The sequence below is a fragment of the Drosophila tropicalis genome, unplaced genomic scaffold, assembly GCF_018151085.1.
Source record: "Drosophila tropicalis isolate 14030-0801.00 unplaced genomic scaffold, ASM1815108v1 contig_158, whole genome shotgun sequence".
Classification (NCBI taxonomy): Eukaryota; Metazoa; Arthropoda; class Insecta; order Diptera; family Drosophilidae; genus Drosophila; species Drosophila tropicalis.
In genome coordinates this window covers 6,030,382-6,051,190 of record NW_027172602.1, presented here as the reverse complement: position 1 = coordinate 6,051,190, position 20,809 = coordinate 6,030,382, and the positions used below count along the sequence as shown (strand labels likewise).

Here is a 20,809-nt window from a genome sequence, read left to right as displayed (position 1 = left end):
CTGGAGAAATCAAAGTACTTTACATGAATATATACACATGTATATAGAGAGCTGCAAGGGTATTAAAAGTCGTCGGTATTACCGAGATTAAATTTGTGACTTTCTTTTTTGGGGTTTTTTTTTTTGTTATATTGTATCCTTAGTTTGTGTTGTTGGCTGTTGGCTATATCCTTATGAATGTATGTATGTATGTATATTCTTATTTCATTTTCATTTTCCTGTTGCATTGCTTAGTTGTTGTTGTTGTTGTTGCTGCTGTTGCTGCTGTTGTTGTTGTTGGTTTTTGGTTTTCTTTGTTGCTTGTGTTTTGTCGCATAATTTATGCTAGTTTTGACATTCTTGTTTTTGTTTGTCAAAAATTCCTTTAATATACAGCCGATATACATATACATATATATAATTCTTTCTTTCTACATACATATATGTATGAATATATGTATGTATGTATATAGATATATGCTGTATTGTGTGTTTTCTTGTGTATATATATATATATTTTATATGAATATTTATTTTTGTTGCTGTTGTATTTCGGTTAGTTTTGTTTCAATTTTTGTTTATTGTCCACCCATCCAGTTTACGGAAATTCTTATTTAATTTTCTTTTGTTGTTATATGTATGTATATAGTTTAGTATATAGTATGCATGTATGTATGGATGTTTTGTTTGTATGTCACATAACAAAAGGCTTGTAAAAATTGCAAAGCAAAATTAATAAATAAATAAATAAATATTCATACATACATTTGTAGGTATTTTATAATGAATTTTGTAATGCAATGGCATTAAAACACATACATATGCATATGTATATGTATATCTGAAACATGACATTATATTGCAAGCCATTAAGCCTTTAAGCTAACCGACAAAAAGTTAAAGAAATACCTAAAAAATAATAATAATCGAGAAACTAATGAAAAATTATGGCAAGAATTTGTATTAATATTTATTTTTCTATTCTGTAGATAATTAAAAACCATAAAATGATTCCTGAGTTGGCATTAAACAAATCAAAAGGACTTTGCTGCTTTGCTGCTTTCTGTTCAATTTGTAGTTGTAGTTTCTTTTGTAGTTCTGTAGTTTGCAATTCATTTTCCGTCTGTCAACGTATCAAAAGGCCCGTGTCGGGTGACCAGCGATTTGCACGATAGTACATATCCTTGTACATTGATGGACATGCATTTTGATTCTGTTGAGAGATTAATAAGATTTACATACCATAAAGTGTTTGAATAACCAAAACACTGAAGCGCATTATATACGAGGAGAACCATAAAAGAAAGGAGAAGGGACTGAAGTTTCAAGTTGCAATCGATCTATGTAATTGGCTAATAAGTTTGGAATTTATATGACAAACAGACACACAGTAAGGAAAGCCTCTTCATGTGATGAGAGAGAATAATTTTTTATGGATTTATAGATCCCCGTATATGTTATTTAAGTTTGAAAGGATTACTCACCTTATTACGCTTAAAATCTATGTTCGTTCTTACGGTTCTATGATGTAAACTTTGCACGGGTCGTGCATTATTACCTAATGGAGCTTTTGGTGTACTCTCGGAGCCTTGCATCAGTCGTCGGAGTTGATATAACTGTGAAATGCAATTGCAATTGATGTTAATTATAGTAATTGTTATTGTTTCATTTTGCTGTTGACAGAGCAACCACACAATACTAATACATGCAAACATATGTATGTATGAATGTATGTTGATGACAAATATATGTAAATGCATTTTTATTGTTTTCATAGTAGGCAACTAATTGCTTTTTAAATGAGCTACTCCAATCAATTATAAAGTTTGAACTAAATAGATGACAGTCAATCAATTGGAATTCAATTCAAAATGCAAAAATCAGATAACAAAACGATAATTGTACATTAAGTAAAATCGAAAGTCACTTTATCAATCGAATGACCGACAGTAGTTAATAATTCTTTTTGATTTCGTTCAAAGGGAAATTAGGGATATCTTTCGATAAATTTTCAAAATTTACAAAATTTCACATTTAAATGAATCTTCAACTCAGTGGCGGATCCTCAAGGATACTTATACAAAGTGTTGCAGTTCCAATCGGTTGGAGTGGTTTATGGGCAGCACCCCAGTGGAATATTGGAATGAACAGATCAAATGTCGAACAAAAGACACTTCCAAGGACCATCAGAGATTGCACCCACTAGAGAGAACAACATCCAAGATCTCAACAGAACTAGATGTAGCCCAAATCAAATTGTGCCCTCAGCTACAACAGAATCTCATCCAAACAAACACCAAAAACTCAAAGGGAAACAACTTCAGTGAAATGTGACTCAAGTGATCATTATTATTAAGCATATGTAAGTAGATTCTCTTTCAAAACTGAATAATTGTTGTTGAAATGGAATTACACATGAGCAATCGGAACCTCCAAGAAACTTGTTTATGTGACGACTATGTAAATTTGGCACTAATGACTTAATACTAACTACTTGTATAAAACTCAATGCAAGCGGGCAACTTATTTTCAGTTGCGCGTTGAGAATGCAGTTACTTGTACTTCTATTGATCGGATGGAATGGATTAGAAGCTGCACCCCAAGGGAATTGCGACGTATCCCTGGGCCAGCAGTTCCCCTTCCAACGACTTCACCTCGACCTATAGAAACTTCAACAACTCCTCAGGAAAAAGACATTCACCAATCAGATATCAATGCATCTCCGCAGGATTTACCCAAACAGGGAGAAACTAAAACATTATGCGTTTCCTTACCCACAACTCCAAGAGAAGACACTTCAACCGGATTAGCTCCATTTTTTGTTTTTTGTCACTTTGGCTCAAGTGATGATTACCATTATGTTGATCCTGTAGTTTCTGATGTGGTTAGGATCAATGAAAAGATCATAAAACTAATCAGCCAATGGTTACCCTTCTAAAGTGTTTAAAATATCCATTAAATGCAAAAAGTTAACTCTTGTATTAATAAAAATTTAAACCCAAATACGGCCCTGTGTATTGTGAGAGACTACAAAATCGTTTATCCATATCTACATTCCTCTGGAATGTGTAATTGAAGAAAGAAAACTATATACTATATCGCAATATATACTCAATATTCCGACCGGTTCAACTAGTTTAGTTCCTAGTAGTAGTCCAGTCAATCAGAGCAACTACTACTAGTGAGTATGAGTAATATCTTGTGGATGTTGGGATATAATTTCGCCCCATTTACTGATGAGTAAGATCCGCCACTGTATCAACTTGTTTTGCCATTTCATTAGTTACACATTTGTGTAAATTATTTTTATATGGTTTTTTTTTTTGGTTTTTGTTGTTTTGTTTTATTTTTTATATTGCCATTTATGCAAATTGATTAAACTAACCAAATATTGTTTTTCAATTATGCACAGAGAGCAAGATGAAGGGAACAATGTTCATCGATTGCTGAGAGACTGTCTGACCGCATTTACACCGCGATCTCTGACCAATGGCCAAAATTGATGAGCAAATTTTATAATTGCATTTATTTATGCACAAAAAAAAATGGAAAAACAAAAAAAAAATGAGGGTAAAAATGAAACCAAATAGCTATCCTCTAATTGCAATTGCATTTAATTATTTTGCGGTGCAAATTTGAGTGTTAATTCAAAATGGTAAATGGTCGAATGGTTGAATGAATTGAATGTGAATGTAAATGCCTCAAATGGACACTACTAACCTCTTGTTTGGTGATATAGATGGGTTTATTAACTATTATCCAGACGGTGCTCTCCCAGCAGCCTGGATGTGTTGTCGAGCCCTCATAGGTGATGTAATGATCTGTGTTTGGTAACAGGGATCTCACCGAGATGTGACGTATGGGCGTTGAGAAGCCTGTGCAGAGAGAGAGAGAGCGAGAAAAATTGTAAAGAAAATGAGCAATGTCTAACAAAGTTCAAGGTGCAGGCAGTCAGTCAAGCTGCTTGTATTTATGTGCATATCGCATAGAATGAAAGCAACAACAACAACGAAGAATATATATATATATATGTATATGTAAGAAGTATATATTGTATAGCAACGACTCGACGGCAACCACCTGGGCATGCCAAAGGCTAATGAATAATTCAGACATAGTACAAAGAGGGAGTCGAAGGCAGAATACTTGGCCATTTCAACGTTAGCCCAGCTCGACATTATTCATACAAATCATTTTGCCAGCACCGGAAATGAAGCGATTCGCGCGGCTTGTAAGTCAGCCATGGAACTGGAGGGCTAACAGAGTGCTGTGGGTGGGTGGAGGGTTTGGAAAGTATAGAAAGTATGTAAAGTAAAAGTAGTCAAGTTGCAAAGAAGGAAGGAAGGGAGGGAGGGAGAGAGGGTGTTGCTGCCTTTTGCTACAGAAACATATTTGCATCACAAGTGTTAGTTTTAGTGGAAATATATTTCTCAAATATAGCATGGGGTGAAAATATTATGATAGTCTTACATATATTTGATCTAAATACAATTTGCTTAATAATTTCCAGAGATAATCTATGAAATTTTTTCCTAGAAACTTGATTAGATGATGAAGACAACTTTAATTCAGATCAGAGGGTCAGCCTTCTAGTTTATAGTGGAATATAGTGTCCAATGAAATATATGGGATATCTTAACTTATATCTGAAGTTTGTTGTGTAGAGTATGTGGCATTCGAAGGGATTTGTTGACTGTTCGGTCAGTGTTTTCTCTCTTGCTTTCTTTCGTTTCTAATTTGAAATTTTCATTTCTTTTTTCTCTGTGCTGAAAGTGGCTTGCATTTTGGCTTTGGCTTACTGGCATTTTACAAATTAAGCCAGGTACAGCCGGCGCAGAAAGAAATACGTATACGACTCGTGGCCTCTCTCTCGCATTCTGTGTGTATATACGACCTGTAAAAAGGCTATTAAACTGGCCAAGAAATACGAAATACGACAAGGGAATGACCAAAAAGCAAAGATGGCAGTAGGGAGGTGCAATACGGGCAAATGAAGGGCGGCGAAAGGAAATTATTAAGTGTCGGTTTAGTGTAATGCGAGGTTTCATTTTCGTCACTTTGCGAGAAGCACGAAGCACAAATTTCATTTGGCAAAACCATCCAAAGTCCTGGCAAGTTGAAAGTCACCATTTTATAGTCTTCCCCTCCCCCCACTGAACATTTCATCCGCTGGCAACCTGAACATAATTATGCCATTGCGCCCTATTGCTCTGCCACAATTTGTGTTGTTTGCTGCAATGACATCATAAACTTGCAACCTGCCGTAAATGTTGCAAGCAACAACCAAATTGTGCACTGCACATTGCACATTGCAGTGTGAAGAACTTTTGTTGGCAATGAAACACACAAAACTCACCTCGATAGAGCACCTTATTGAATGTGCTTGTTATGATGCGTAACTCTGGATTAGGTGTCTCACCAATTTGCACCATCAACGATAGACCCACAATGCCCTGGGACTTGTGTTGGGCCTCGGACATATTGTGATAGAGTTCTTTGTTGAAGCCATAGATTTGTATCTGTGAAGAACAGAACAGAAAAGATACTTCAATAAGGAGAGAAATTCTTCGTTAGCAAATAATCGACTGATTACTCGATACCAAAGAGAAATTCATTCAATTTTTACATCTATCTAACCCTAACTTATTTATGATTATAGCAGGATTAGCAAATGTTGTTTGCCAATTTGACTTACCTCACCAGGAAAACTATAGCCCTGTATGTAATGTTCCGAGCCACGACTATTCTCCGTGCCATAGTGTATGTAAATCTCTTCGAATTGATAGCGATATGCTAGCGGTCCGCCAGATATATTCACATGCTGTTTTGTGTCCTTGTCCACACGGAAGACGAGTGATTGACCTGTATTGTGCAGTGTGCCGGAAACCTGTTGACGACGACCCACAGCATAAAATATCGATTGGCACATGTTGAGCACCAGTTAAGGTGGATTGGTCAAGAATGAAATATGCAAAATTGAGCGGGGCCAAAGGGGGAAAGGGGTCAAACGGAACAGAAAACGAAACTCTCTCACCTTGTGCTTATCAATGTGCAGAGGTCGCAGATATGGATCGAATAGCAATTTATCGGGCACCACATCGATTGGCGATTGCCGTCTTCCTTTATTACACATATTCCACTGTGGATTGATAAGGCCCCAGAAGCTTGGTCCTGCAATATGAAAATGAAATGGACTAAAGTAAGGCAAGAGCCAAAAAAGAAAAAAACATTCGCGAAATATCAGCCATATTGGACAGATGCCTGGTCCCTGTCAACTATCAATGTCGAAACTGTTCCAACGGCTAGAAACAAGTGCCAAAATGGCATTTCATAAGCTTCCAACCCGTCAGACCTTTTGTAATGATGACCCCAAGTCCTGCAACTACTCTATATCGCATCTCGAACAGAGTTTATAGTGAATGGAATGTGAAAGATGGTAGCTCTTACAATCTACATAGTTGACATTTAATAAAGTTTTTCGTAAAGTTAATAATAAATATCTCTGTCTGCATCTGTCTATCATAGAGTCACTTGGAGTACTTGAGCCTAAAAGTATGCCATAGGAAACTGGTGTACCTACATAAATGCATTACCTCTTTTATTTCCCTAAATTTTTAACCGATTGCAAATAAATATAATACAAAATACAATGAAACATCTATATACATAGAAGAGTAAGCCAATATGTACAAGAAGTTAACACTTATTTTTCAAAGGAGAGAGAGTTTTTAGGCTTAAACTCAACTTAGATCTCGACACCATCTTTAAATGAGGTAATTGTATTGGTCATGTCAAAATAAGGTAAACATTTCGATGGTGTTTGGTTTATTTATAGTAGAATTGAAGAGCGAAATGGAATATTTGAAATCGGTAAAAAGTTGCTCACAAAAATGACTTGTTAGATGCAAATTAATTTTGAAACATTTTTCATTGATAGTTTTCTATATATAACTTTTGAATAAATGAATGTGGCTAATCGAGTTCAACAACTCTTTGTCTGACTCATGTCAAGGCTATTTCAGGATACATTTTGTGTCGCTTGCATTTCCACTGCAATTCCGCAATTTATCTTTTACCCTATACAGCTAGCTGCATGTGTGTGTGTAGGTGTGTGTGTGTGTACTCTGACGACACGCGACACAGAACGACCCAGGCAGAAGCCAGAAGCCAGGAGCCGAGGCAATAAATGCCAAAGTTTAAAAAGTGCTTCATGATGATGTTGACGTTGTCGCGATTGTGGCCAACCGTTTGGCCAGCTCCGCTGTTCATTTTCAGTGTTTGCATTCATTTGTTGCTATTGCTGCTTCTGCTGTTGCATGTTTTAAAAGTTTTTTTTTTTTTTTTTTCTTTCATTTTATATTTTGTGTCTGTGGACATAAATAAAACTGCGTCCAGGTCCATACATTCAATTCTATATTAGCCTCGAAAAATAAAAATAAAACAAAAAGGAAAAAGTAGTAGTTGTTGTTGTTGGTTTTGTTGGCGTTGTTTGCTTGTTGCCAAACGATTTGAAATGTAATTAAATCACCAACTGCCTGGACATGACTGACAAGTAGAACAAATGACTGTCAATGGGGTAGAAACGAGATTTGATTAAATTTGTGCCACATATAAGAGACAACATTAAAATTAAAATTATTTGCCAATAACATGGAAAAAATCTGCTACAGGAACTTTAGGAATGTTGTCATTATTCGGCAATGCCATCATTAATCTCTTTGCATCCCTGCAAATGATCAAAATAGAATGTTAAACTAAAACTAGTACCAACTATAATCACAGACTTTCACAGTAGCTCTTTTAGTACTCTTTGAGCACTCAGTTCGTATACGTAATACTTAAAGAACAATTAGAGCAATTAATAGACACTTGACTAAAGTAAGCCAGAAATCTGTTTCAGGTATATGCAGATCGTTAGATAACTAGAAATATGTGAACTTTATTCCATTTTTAAAGGGTCTGCCAAATGAATCACCCAATTTAGTAAAGATTTCCAATTACAGAGTCTCTATTGTCTGGCAACTTGTCTGTGGCTAATTTTCGATTCAACTTACCGGATATACCATCGTATGTCCACCATTCTTCCCAACTGGACAGGACTTCTGCAAATGTAAACGAAAAATAGAGATAAATTTTTAATATATACTATAGATAATTGTTACTATAAGAAACCACAAGTGTTTGTTTATGGGGCAAAGATGCTGAGAAGCTGAGCCAACTGATAAAAACACTTTCATTTGAACTCCACTGGTAATATTTATAGATAGCATGTGTCTGCCCACCATTTCCCATTCCAATATACATACATACATACGTATGCATGTGGGGTATTCATGTGCATCCTAGAGGTCTCTCTTGCATATGTAAAAGTCTTGCCCATCCTAGACTAGTGGCAAGTGGAGTAAGGGTTGCTGGGAAGGGCAGTCAAATCTTGGATTTTCAATGCGCATAATTCGCTGCCAATGTAAACAGCGCATGAAATCAACTAATGTAAGACTTCCGTATGGCAATGGCACCACCACCACCACCACCACCACCACCAATACTAAAGCCAAATTCGGAGTCAGACAAAACAAACAACAGCAGCAGCAGCATCTTCTTGGGGGTAAACGATGACTTTACTTGCCAGCCATCGAGGCGCCATCGCCATCGCCAAATGCGTGTCGCCTGAGTCAACGTCCGTCCACTAGCCAAAAAAAAAAAAAAAAATAAACCAACACACACAGAGAAAGAAGTGGAAACTACCGTAAAAAGGATGAGAAGAATGAGAAGGATGAGCATGACAACAGCAATGTCGCCAGCCAGTCTGGCGCCAATAAAGTTTACACTCAGTTGCCACATTTCGTTTATGGGCAAGTTCTGCTTCCGCTTTATCAAGCGACAGACAATTTTCGCAATTTTTTTACTTCTTCTCTTCCATCTTCCAGAACCCACCCCCTTGAAACCGCCACCCCGTCCAAGCAATCCCCATCCATTTTGAGAGTATTCAAAATTTATGCTATATGCGTTGGATGGAAAGCTGGTTGGGGGGGTGGGGATGGGGAAAAGTGGCAAGGGGCATGCGGCAATGCGGCGGCAATAAAGCCCAAAGAAATTGCTTCAAGCCAAAGCGGAAGTTCAAAAGGGAATCTCGTTGGCATCGCTGCCTGCTTCCTGGAGCAGCAGCGCTCAATTTTTTGTTTTTTTTTTGGTTTAGTTTGGTTTTGTCTGCTATTTTTTTTTAGTTGCATTTTATACCCTTAATAGAGGAAATATTTCATACTAGATGGCAATGTTGGCCGACAAATATAATTGTATCTCTCTCGCTCATTCAATATAAATAAAATGTTAAAATCGATTTTCCTTTTCCAATTTTGTTGCCCGATAAAATAGTTTTTGCCCATAATCATTAAAAACCTCAATAAATAAATGATGCTTAAACTGTTTATGAAATGTCAAATGACAATTACTTAGCATCACATTTCTCTCTTCTTATATGTATATCCCCTGTTCAGTAGAGGTTTCTGGATGATAGTTTCAGAGCATTTTCAGTTCGTTGTTTCTGCCCCAGAGTCAAGTGTCCCTTAGTTCTTTAGTCCCTTGATTTTCGTTTTGCCATCGTCGTGTTGCTTTTCTTGAAATAACAATGAACGTCCGTTTGGTATTTTGGCGACTCGCCGTCGCCGAGGACTACGTCACTTCATTTTGTTTTGTTTGTTTGTCGCGCTATTCTATACCGTGTACATTAAGCAGTAGGGTATATAGGTGTTGAGAAAAAGTACAATCTTTGACAACTTATTTGTAAATAAGATCTGTTTTAGTTCTTCTTCTGCTAGCCAATATACCTCAAATTCTTCCCATTAAAGGGTAATTCAAAGACATTATGGATATTTACTTTATTTTGGTCTAAGTTGTCTGTCTCCTCTTAGCGTTTAAACGAGAATTATTCGTTTGAATGAGAGGAGACCCGATTAAATTGGCCTCTTAAGCTGAATTGAGTTCGAAAATGTCCTCAAAAGAAGATATTTTTGAATGTCTTACGGTCTCAGGCTCCAGACTTGGCTTCGTGATAATGATTTGTCGTCAACAGATTGCTATACAGAATACCATGTAGTTACCCTTTATCGGTTATCCCCAACCAGCCAACCAACTGAATAGTAGTATCTTTGGCAGTAATTTGGCAATTCGTTTTTGTGCTGCAACAGCAACTTAATTTATTGTTATAACAGTTTTGCGAGACGAGCTGGCGACCCATAGAATTCGATCCATTTTTATTTTGCAGTTCACTCTCTTAAAGTGGTTGGTCATGGGCTTAGATTAGGGCCAACAGAAGCGTAAGAGGTTTCCTTATTGTATTCAAATGTTAACTGGGTCTTTTGAGACCTTTTTTCTTTGTCTCTTTGGCCTTATATTTGTAGTTTGTTTTTAAGGGAATTCTAATATTCGAATAAGTTAAGTTTTCAGCAGCGACTAACGGTTTCGGTTTCCAAAATCTCATAATCAATTAATTAAAATTGTTATATAATGGATTTGTTTGAATGGGAGCTAACCTCTTAACCCTTTTTGGCAAAAGGACTTTGGCTGGAATAGGGTGAGGCAACCAAAATGAATTTTCTTATCGGGTAACAAGCGTGTTTAGATGGCTAAATTAAGTCAGATTCTTGGATTTTCATGATAATGAAATCATTAAATCAGAATAAACAATATAAAGACCAACTGTCTGGTTTGTTAGTTTGTTGATTTGCTAAGTCTCTTTCTCTGTTTGCGTGACAGAAAATGGCGTAAAGATGTAATGTTTAAGCGGGGCAAGAGTGCGGCAAAAGGGCTATCAAAAGTCACGCACACACACACACACACACACACATATATAGCCACACACACGCAATCATCAAAAAGGCAAACACGCCCCAAAACAGCATTTCAATGTCTAAATGAATTAAACAAGCCAAACAAAATCGACCCACAAGAAGAGTTTAAGGGCGTTTGTGGGGAGCGGTGGAGCGGTGGGAGTGTGGGCAGGGGGTATACGAAGTCTTCGGGTGAAGAGACCAAAGAGTGTATATCCCTTTTATGTGTAAATTATGGCTTCAATATAATATTGACAATGAATCAATAAAGGAAATGTCCTTAAAATTAATAGGCGACATTTTGATATAGAATTACTCGCTATGTCATCGCTTTTAATTAAAATTTCTAGACAAGGGCGCGACAAACACACTCACACACACACACACACACACACACACACATGCACACATGCACAAGCACATGGCATGTCCTGGGAAAATTTATTGCTTCCTGTTAAAGCGCTCAACGAAACGCTGATTAGTATCTGCGGCAGCGATTCAGTTTATCAAACTGTCGCCTACGACTCCCTCAAGAAGAAAATTGACTGGCATTGCCAATGGGACGACTGACTAAGGACAGAGCAAGACAGATGAAGATGGAACAAAAAATGTACTAAGAAAACTTACACCAAATGGTTAATATTTGTCTACCTCTAGGGGCAAAAGAAAAATATAAATTGGATATTTGATCTTTACCCATCCACACAAACGATATCAAGAAGAAATGTTTGTATAATATATATTGATATAGTATTTAAATCTCAGTACACTTCATTTCGTGTCATATACTCGGCTGTTTCATCTCATCTCTTTCGGTTTTATTTTCTGTGATTTTTCAAACTCAATTCTACTTTAGAGGTTTTCTCTGCCCCCCATTTGTATGATTCTCTTAAGTAGATGGAAAATGACTTTGGTTTGGACCCTCCAGTTGAAATTATTTGACATATTTTTGTTTATATATATAGCAGACTTTCACTTATGAAAGGGAAGTTCTCCTGTGTTCGTTTTTTAGTAAGATTATGAGAGAAGAAGTTGAAATGCTCAGGTCTATCTGTGTGTAAGTTCTTTTAGTTCTTTTTTTGGTTTGAAAGGTTTGAGTTTTGTAACTTGGCTATTCTTGTGATCCTCTGATCGTTTATATAGCTGCCATAAGTAGGGTTGGTCGAAAAGTATTCCAAGAGACAAAAGCTGCTTTGATATCTAAGTTCTTGAACCAAAATTGGCCAATAATGTTTGAAATTCTTTTAAGAGGGGGGTCAGGTTTCATTTGGAGTAAGTTGTTCTTAAATTTGATGTAATCTGAGCAAAACTGACAAGCGTATAGCCCTTCAACTGATCGCCCTATATGAAGTTTTCTTTAATCGTATTTTTGTTTTAAGTTGATAAAAAACATAAAAGACAAACAGACTAGAAAGATAAATGAATCGACCTAAACTGCAGGGTATTTAAACTGTCGGTTTTTTTTTTTTATTTTCTCCAACATTTGCAATTTTGCAACTTAATTTTCAAGTAAATAAATTTCTAATTTCTCAAGTCCATTAGGTTTTTTTTTTTTTTTTTTTTTGGTTGCAGAATTTTAATTTTTTTTCTCCACATTTATTCAATTTAGTTGTTGTTTTTTTTAGGGGGGAAAATTTGCAAAAAGTTTTCCATTTATTCACATTTTGTTTGCAAATGGAGAAATTCCAACTTGGCAACAATGTTGAAAGAAATTTAAAAGTGAAATACTTTTGTTGTTTTGCCAAAAAAAAAAAAAAATGATTCGAAATTTTAATTTCAAATCAAAAAATAAAAGTGAACACAAATGGAAATGCGAAACAAGAAAAATAAATAAATAAAAATGTGAATATAAGTGCGAAACTCTCTCTCAAAAAAAAAAAAAAAAAAAAAAAAAACACAGGAAACTTCAAGTCATTCAATGATTTTACGGAAAAAGGAAAAGCAAACCAAGAGGAAATTTTCTATTTGTAGGTAGCTTGTGGTCATGTTAATGGATAAGGGTTTCAATTTTGAATCATAAAGATGAAATGGAATTTTTGTGCAAAATTTAAGAATATTAAATCTTCTCCAAAAAAAAAAAAAACCCAGCAATTTGCTGTACATGATGAATAACATCAATTTGCTTTGCTTTTGGCCAACAAGCTGCATAGAAAGCTCATGTTTAGTTCGAGAGGCAGTGAGGTGAAGGGGGGAGGAACGACGAAAATGTGTTATAGAACTGAGGGAACGTTTGAAAACCATAATTTGACTAAAAACCGTCTAGACTGCAACTATCCAACCCGCAACTATCTTAATTTGTTGGTGCCAAGCAAACTTTTTCCACGCGCCAACAGAAAGAAAAAAAAGTTAAAGAAAAAAAAGAAAATGAAAAAAAGGAAAACTCAAAAGGGAAGTTGTGTCCGCGTAGGCGCCTGCCTGCCTGGCATATACAATTTCGATAATAAGCAACAGTATTTGTTCGGGGGCCACACTACACTTTACTTTGCCACCGGGCACCTGCCACCTGCCACCACATGTATCTAGCCTTAGCACACGTGTGATATATATGTGTGTTGCACTTGGCTGTTTGGTGGGGTTAATGCGAGTCACGTCAACGCTGCATACGAAATCGTTTTTGAAAACTTTTCGTTTTCTTTTTTTCCTTTCTTGGATTTCTTTTCTGTGGTTTTTTTTCTGCTTGCTTGTTTCTGAAAGTTAACTTCATCTATTTTGCTTCAATTAGTGCGGCATGTAGAAATATTTGCTTCTTTTTTTATGCCATTATGCTAACGTCTCTGGCATTGGCCTTAAAGACTAGTAAAAGGCAACATTTTCTAGGGTTTTCTTTCGCGTTTTCTTTTGGTTTCGTTGTATTGGTTAAAGTGTCTGAGGCATTTTTTGTATAGCCCATGGCTGACATATGTATCGACGTTTGTAATGTGACACAAAACGACGACAATAGCACAATCAGCACATAGCAAGAACAACAACAGCAACAGCAATAACCAAATGAAATCCACTTGCCACTTGCCACTTGCCTTTTGCTGGCTAGGCCAAAGTGATTTTTCACCTCAAGGGCAAATTTAACACAATAATTTGGCCAATTTGTCAAAACAACCCTCTGGCTAAATGGTCATCATAAACCAAAAGGGAGAGAGCAAAGCAGAAGGCAGCCAAACCCACACACACACACATCTATATATGTCTATGTATGTCGTGTGTGTGTCAAAGTTGATTGTCCTGTAACACTCTCGTCCTATTCATTTTTAGCTTTTAGTTTTTGATGGTTTTGAACTTTAATTCCAACAAGCTTTTAGTTGATTGATTTTTCATCTTTAAAATTGTTATTCATCTTTCATAAATGTATAAAATTTCAAGTGGTTCCACTATCAGCCATCGATTGCATATCACTCATACGACATGTTGACCATAGATTTTTCAAAATCAACCGAATAAAATGGCTCTCTTGTTTTTTTCTTTGTAATAATTGAAGGTGTAAGTGAATAAGTTTGATACTTATTCATAAAGTTAAGAGAGTTTTTGTTAAGTGGGAAAACTCTTTCCATTTTTACTAGCCAATTTTTAAAACTATTTAAATTAAGAATGGAGTGGAAATGATCTTAACCTGTTATACCTTTAATATTTTACATTTAACCCCTTATGTGTCATGTCTCATAAGTCCTCTAAACTTCAATAAACATATATAATATATTGGGATCATTGAGTCCTTTACATCAATTAACTGCCAAAGAAAGTTCTGAATGATTCTTAAGAAAAAATGTTTGTTAAAACAGTTTTCTGAAATTTTACACTATTAGCTTTAGTTTTGTTTTGATATCGTATTCCATTTATATTTCTTTTTCCTCAAAATTTAAAATTATTTATCTAAATTTGCAATAAGCCAAAGTTTAGAAGAACAGAACTTGCTAAGGATTCAAATAGAGATTGTTAGACCGAAAATGTAAACAGAAAATTCGCAATGAAATTGATATTTTTCTTTCTGTCCGGAGCATTTTCATTTTGTAGTAGATCTAATGGCTGTTGTTTGGATTTTTGTTAATGTTATTTGGTTTTTTGTTGGATATGTATGTAGTTGTTGTTTTTTTTGTTTTGGATTTGTTGCTTTTTCTGTCGCCTTTGTACCTACCTACACCTACATACATATTCGTATATTGCCTATGTTTTACGTGTGAGTTTTGTCGCCATTTTTGCTCATCCCGGGGGAACTTTTCATTCATTTTGCAGTTATGCAGTTTGCACTTTTGCAGAATTTTATGTTATTATTGTTGTTGTTGTTGTTATTGCCTGACCGCACTGCAATTTTTGTTGTTTGTTTGCCTTTCGCTTATTTTATTTGCTCTTGTTTATGCAGCAATTTTTAACGTATAATAAACGCCATCTCGTTTCGTTTCCCCCTCTCTCTCTCTCTCTCACCATCTCTCTTTCTCACTCACTCTGTGTATCTGTCTCTGTCACAGTCAGTCAGTCTGCACCTCTCTCCATTTGCTGTGTGCATTTTTATGAGCCTGTTTTGGTCGTTTTTATTCCACTTCCACCCATCTACCGTCATCCGCCCACACTCTGCTTTTTGTTTTTGTTAGATCCACAAACCAATCCGTCTGCGGCTTTTGTCACTAATACCCCAAAAACTGACCTGGTGGAATGTGTAAAAACTACTTCGTTTTTGCAGTTGTCCATGTGGCAAGAGTGGAAAGAGAATTCGACAAAGCGGAAAAATGGTGAAAAACAAAGACAAAATCATTCGAATGGCATCATCATAAATGTTCAATTTCGATGGCAGCAAGGACATAACTTTTAACCGAAACTTTATGCTAGTTGGCAAATACTTTATAAATATATATTCCTGATTATAGAACCTTTTCAGTTATAGAATAAGTATTTTCTATGTTTAAAGAGATATTTTTACTAATCAATTAGTTTTCGAAATAATCATCTTTTTCCTTCAACTTCATCTTTAGAAGGTCTTTAGGTCTTTTGATTTGAATAACACTATCTCGATCTGAGACAATCGTAAACACACCGTAATTCTTATTTCCATCGATTCAAAAATCCTCGCTCTTTAAAATCCAATCGAAACTAACCGAACTCTATAATACAATAACATCTACTAATTTAGTAACTGGTGATTAATTTGAAGATCAGACTAAAATCCACATTTGAGTAGTCAGAAGTCTGAGTGTTTACTCAAAAGACATCATAGGACTTGGCCTTAAAGTGTTCTCAAAGGATTCATAGATGTATATAATTCTGATATAACAAATGATTTAAGAGATATGATCAAGAACAAAATCTATAATTGACTATATCATCTCTATTTCTAACCACTCTCTAATCAGAAAAATGTTGAGATTCGATGCAATCCAAGTTACAACATGGCCAAGACATAATGTGTTCAATTCATGGTCATCATCATACAAACATCCATATAAGATCAGGCAATTTATATGTGAAACAAAATCATTATAGATGATTTAGCAGAAAGCATATGAATAATTAATTATTCAGCAAAAACTGCAAATGGGATTTGCTTAACTTTGGGTTTTTTGTTCATTTTCTTTTTCGGTTTTGCTCAGTGTATTCTTTTATACGAATGGTGGGACGCCTTTTTTTCGCTTCCATTCATTCATTCATTCATTTATTTATAGACAAAGTTATTATTTTCTTTTTTTTTTTTGTGTAAATGTTTCTGTTATTTGTTAGCCGCAAATCGAATTAAGGTTTTTTATTGCTGTTGATGAGCGTTTGAAAATAATAATTGAAAATCATTTAAAGTTAATTTATGTTCTCTTGACAGTTCAATTAAACCAATTGAAGGCTTTGCGAATTTGTTGCAATTCGAGTGTTCTTTAAGTGAGATATTTGCATCAAGTTTTTGATTTGACTTAATTGAAACTAGTTAAGGAGTCTTTCAGAGAAATATGGTCAAAATATCGAACTAATATATGGAAGGAATAGGTGTCTAAATAATCTTGAAAACGACTCAAAGATATTAAAATGGCTTAAAAGCTTTCATATTTCGAATCTACTTTGTAGTTTGTGTAACTGGAAGATATGTATGTACATCAGCAGTTGCAAGTTGAGCATATGGGGCGGGGTAGAGTAAAGCCCAAAGGGCAAACAGGCAACAAAAAGAGTTTTTTCTTTAGTGATATAGTAATTTCTGGTGATTTCTAGTTTTGGTTTTTGGTTTCTTTTGTTGCGTTGAAGAGAAATGCTTTAACTCAACTGAAGTTGTCCAAGAACATCCTTTATGTTTTTTAGTTATTTCTTTTTGTACTACTATGTATGTATTTGCATGTATTGTGGAAAGTGTCTCTCAGTGTGTGTTTGTGTGTGTGTGTACATCTGTGTTGTTGTGTGTTACGAAAATCCTTTTAAACTTGCCTCGCCAAACACATTTTACATTCGATGACGTTTTCATTGCAAGATGCAACGTCAACAATAAATACAGAAGCAGAAGCAACAGCAGAACGAAAATCAAAATCCGGAGAAACTGAAAACCCCAAAAAATGCAAGAGTGTGAGTGGACAGGGGTAGTAGTGTGGGTCAAAGGAATGGAAAGTGGGCGAAAAAAACACACACACACACGTAATACAAGTACAACTTCATTGCATCTATTTGACCATCCAAAAATTGAATGAATGAATGAATGAATGAAGTGTATGGCTTGCTTCGTTACATTTCTCCCCTTTTGTTGTGTCCTTGTCGATGCTCTGGGCATATTTCACTTACCGGAACTACAAAGCAGAACGATTGCTGAGCAAGCGATAAATCCTGCCGAGGAGAAGCAAAATGTATGCACTGGCGACGGCATCTCCTCTATCTCACTCTGTAGTTGTCTCTGTCTCTCTGTTGTCTCCTTCTCTATGTCTCTGCTGAGCTACTGGAGTTGAAGTTTGGGAATTGGTGTTTGGAAGTTTCACAGTAAGAGAGATGAGACGGCTGGACTGGTGGGTTGGTGTTGTTAGTTTGGATCAAGCACTTGAGTTTCTTCTTTCTCCTATCTCCTGCTCCTGCTCCGTCTCCTTCCGACTCGTCTACGCTCTCGCTCTTTCACTCTCCCAGTCTGTTTTTCAGTGTTGCTCTCACTTTTTGGAGAATGTTTTGACTTTCAGCGGATTTGGTGGCCGCATTGGTATGATGATTTTTGTTATCATTGGCCACATTGTCTCCACCTTCTGGCTATTCTTCCTCTGGCTTTCTCCCCTTCGATTCCTCCGCCTTCTGCCTGCACATGCAAATTTCAATTTCCGTTACTTTTCATTGATGTGAAACCAACTTGCATGCTTCATTTCCGTCTTTTCTTTCACATTCACACATGGTCACCCACTCGCACACACGCACATGCACACACGCTTGCACTCACACTATCACACTCTCACACTCACACACATCCACACACACCACACACATACACGTACACATTAGCAAAAAAAAAAATTAAACAAAAATTGCATTTACCGCGAAAATTCAATTCAATTCAATCTTTATTTCAAATTGAATCATTATCACAAACAATTTGTTAATGCTATTCAAAACTTTCGCGGTTTAACGGTTATTTGTTGTGTTTCTTTTGGTTTTGTATTAATTTATTTGGCTGCTTCTTGCGTGCCGCAACGCGTCCGTTTATCTCTGCATTCGAATTGAAACTGAATTGTCATTGCTATCAGCGCCAAAGGATATGCAACGAAACTTTCGCCTTGAATCCTATGACAGTTGCGCAGCAGCAGCAGCAACAACAACAATAACACTAACAACAGCAGCCAGCAGCAACAACGACGATGATGCTAACGAATGAACGGCACAACGAACCGAATGAACCGACGAACCCAAAACCAAAATACTGGTGCCACTTCAAATGTGGTCGGCTAGGCCACATTTTTGGGGTAAATTTTTCATTTAACGGAAATTTCTTAGCCACTTTCAAGGGTAATTTTTAAAAGTTCTACAAATTATACTTAAAATTAATAATATATTAAGCCAATTTAATGTTAAGTGAGATCTAATTTAAAATGAGCTAAAACTAGTTGTGAATTACAACTAAATGAAACAAAAACAAAGGAATGCAGCTGCATATCTGCTTATGTAAATGGATGAACTTACTTATTTTTTGACTAGCAAAATAATTAAGAAGCTTTCTGAGGATTTTTTAAAGTTTTAAGCAAAGTAAACTTGATGTAGGACAAAAAGAAGGACTTTATTCGGAGCTGAAATGTTGTTAAAAGTTGCCTAGCGTTTAGATTATCCTAAGACTTAATTACTTGCTATTTTTTATATAAGATCTAGCCTTTAATATTTCATTTTTATATGTTGAACTACTGTTCCCATTGTCAGGTTGAAACTGTTCCCATTAACTCGCACTCTTATACTTGGCTACGAAGTTGTTGCGTCGCTGCCAACGACACGAGGACGTTGACGAGGACGCGAGGACCAGGACGACGACGAGAATGCCATCGACGAATTACATCGCTTGCTGCTTGATATCCACGTGCTTGAAGTTGCTGTTGGCATTGTTGTTGCTGTTGTTGTCGCTGGTTTTGGTGCTGTTATTGCTGTTGTTATTGTTTTCGCGTGCTGCGTTCTTCTTTTATGCTCGGCTTTTTTTTTTATTTTTTGTTGCTTGTGCCTTGTGCTAAACGCTCCTTATCAGTAGGGAAAGACGATGAGACGACGGGGCAATTCGCTCTTCGTTTTCGGCCCTCGTACTCGCTGAATCGTGGCTTGGCTCGTTGATATAAATTCTTATTGGCGCATTACAAATTGTCGTCGACTTGCCTCCACCTTCTTCATCTTGCCATTACATTTCGCCCCCCCACCCCACATACATGTATATAATGTAATCTCACACACATGCACTCACACACACACACACACTGATACTAAGAGAGAAAGAAAAGAAAAAAAGAAGAAAACATATCTCTTATCTTTTGTTTGACGGCATATTCTTTCGGTAATTAGATTTTCACTTCATTTGCATACAAATGAAGTCAGGACAAAGAAAAAGAAATAAACTCAAAACCTCGACCAGAAATCAGAGTATATTCTTTTGTCTTACAGGCATAAATTAGCCACAGACAAAACAATAAATCTCCATTTGTTAATATGCTAAACTGTGGACTTCTAATATAAATTATTAATGGCCATGCAATTCGCGTTACACGATTTTCGTTTCATTTAATGATAAACTCCAACTTACCCGGATAAGATCTTAGTTATTTGGCTAATTCAATTTAAATGTCTCCAACAAATGTGTAACGTAAATTTTGCCATCCGGATGTTTGTTTGTTGCATTATTAAAAACCTCGCACTTCAATCAAAGTCTGTCAAATGAAGTGGAGAGGTGTGTAGGTGTGCAGCACCACCACCACCCATTATCGGGGCGGAAACCAATCACTTGACATTGCCATCGAAAGAGCCCGTTACAACATTTCGAAATCCCACCGCACTTATCACCAGAAATAACAATAACGACAACATACAAAATTTCTCAGAGCTGACATAGAAAATACCCTTTATGTCCTATAAATTGTTGAACGATCTCGTGGCAAGCTATATTTTAGTTTAAGATCTTCTTTGCTTAGTTCTTAAAATGGTCATAGTTTCGAATTTATGATAGCAATATTGATAGTTCATAGTTGATATGCCACTAGATCATAGATCCAGTTGAAAGGGAGGCATGTAGAGAGTAAAATGGCATGTGACAAGGTGGTTTGGGGAGGGTAGAGGTGGTGGAATAGTAACAATGCATTCGATTTCAATGTGACTACTCATGTTGCTGCTCATGTAATTGGCAGGGCGGCATTCGGCATTGATTAAGGCAAGCGCCAAAAAGTATGCTTGCACATTTTTGCGCGCTCATTGCAATTTCTCGCACACACACACACACACACACACACATTCACATTGGGAGCAGCTATAGAGGCGGGGAGGCCAGTCCAGGCCATGCAATTGAATTCGTGGCAGTTTTAATGTAATTAGTTTTTACACCTTGCAGACAGACAGAC

General features: G+C 36.3%; 1 protein-coding gene across 1 annotated transcript; it reads right to left on the bottom strand.

The window, feature by feature from the left end:
• Positions 1-936: 936 nt before the first annotated feature.
• CARPA (Carbonic anhydrase-related protein A) lies at positions 937-18,436 on the bottom strand. The gene is made up of 9 exons (XM_068303208.1): positions 18,267-18,436; positions 17,538-18,033; positions 8,034-8,081; positions 6,014-6,150; positions 5,675-5,866; positions 5,336-5,498; positions 3,700-3,854; positions 1,464-1,595; positions 937-1,192 (listed from the first exon to the last, which is right to left on the bottom strand). The coding sequence occupies exons 2-9, from the start codon at positions 17,617-17,619 to the stop codon at positions 1,106-1,108; spliced, it is 996 nt and encodes a 331-aa protein (XP_068159309.1). The 5' UTR covers positions 17,620-18,033; positions 18,267-18,436; the 3' UTR covers positions 937-1,105.
• Positions 18,437-20,809: the final 2,373 nt, after the last annotated feature.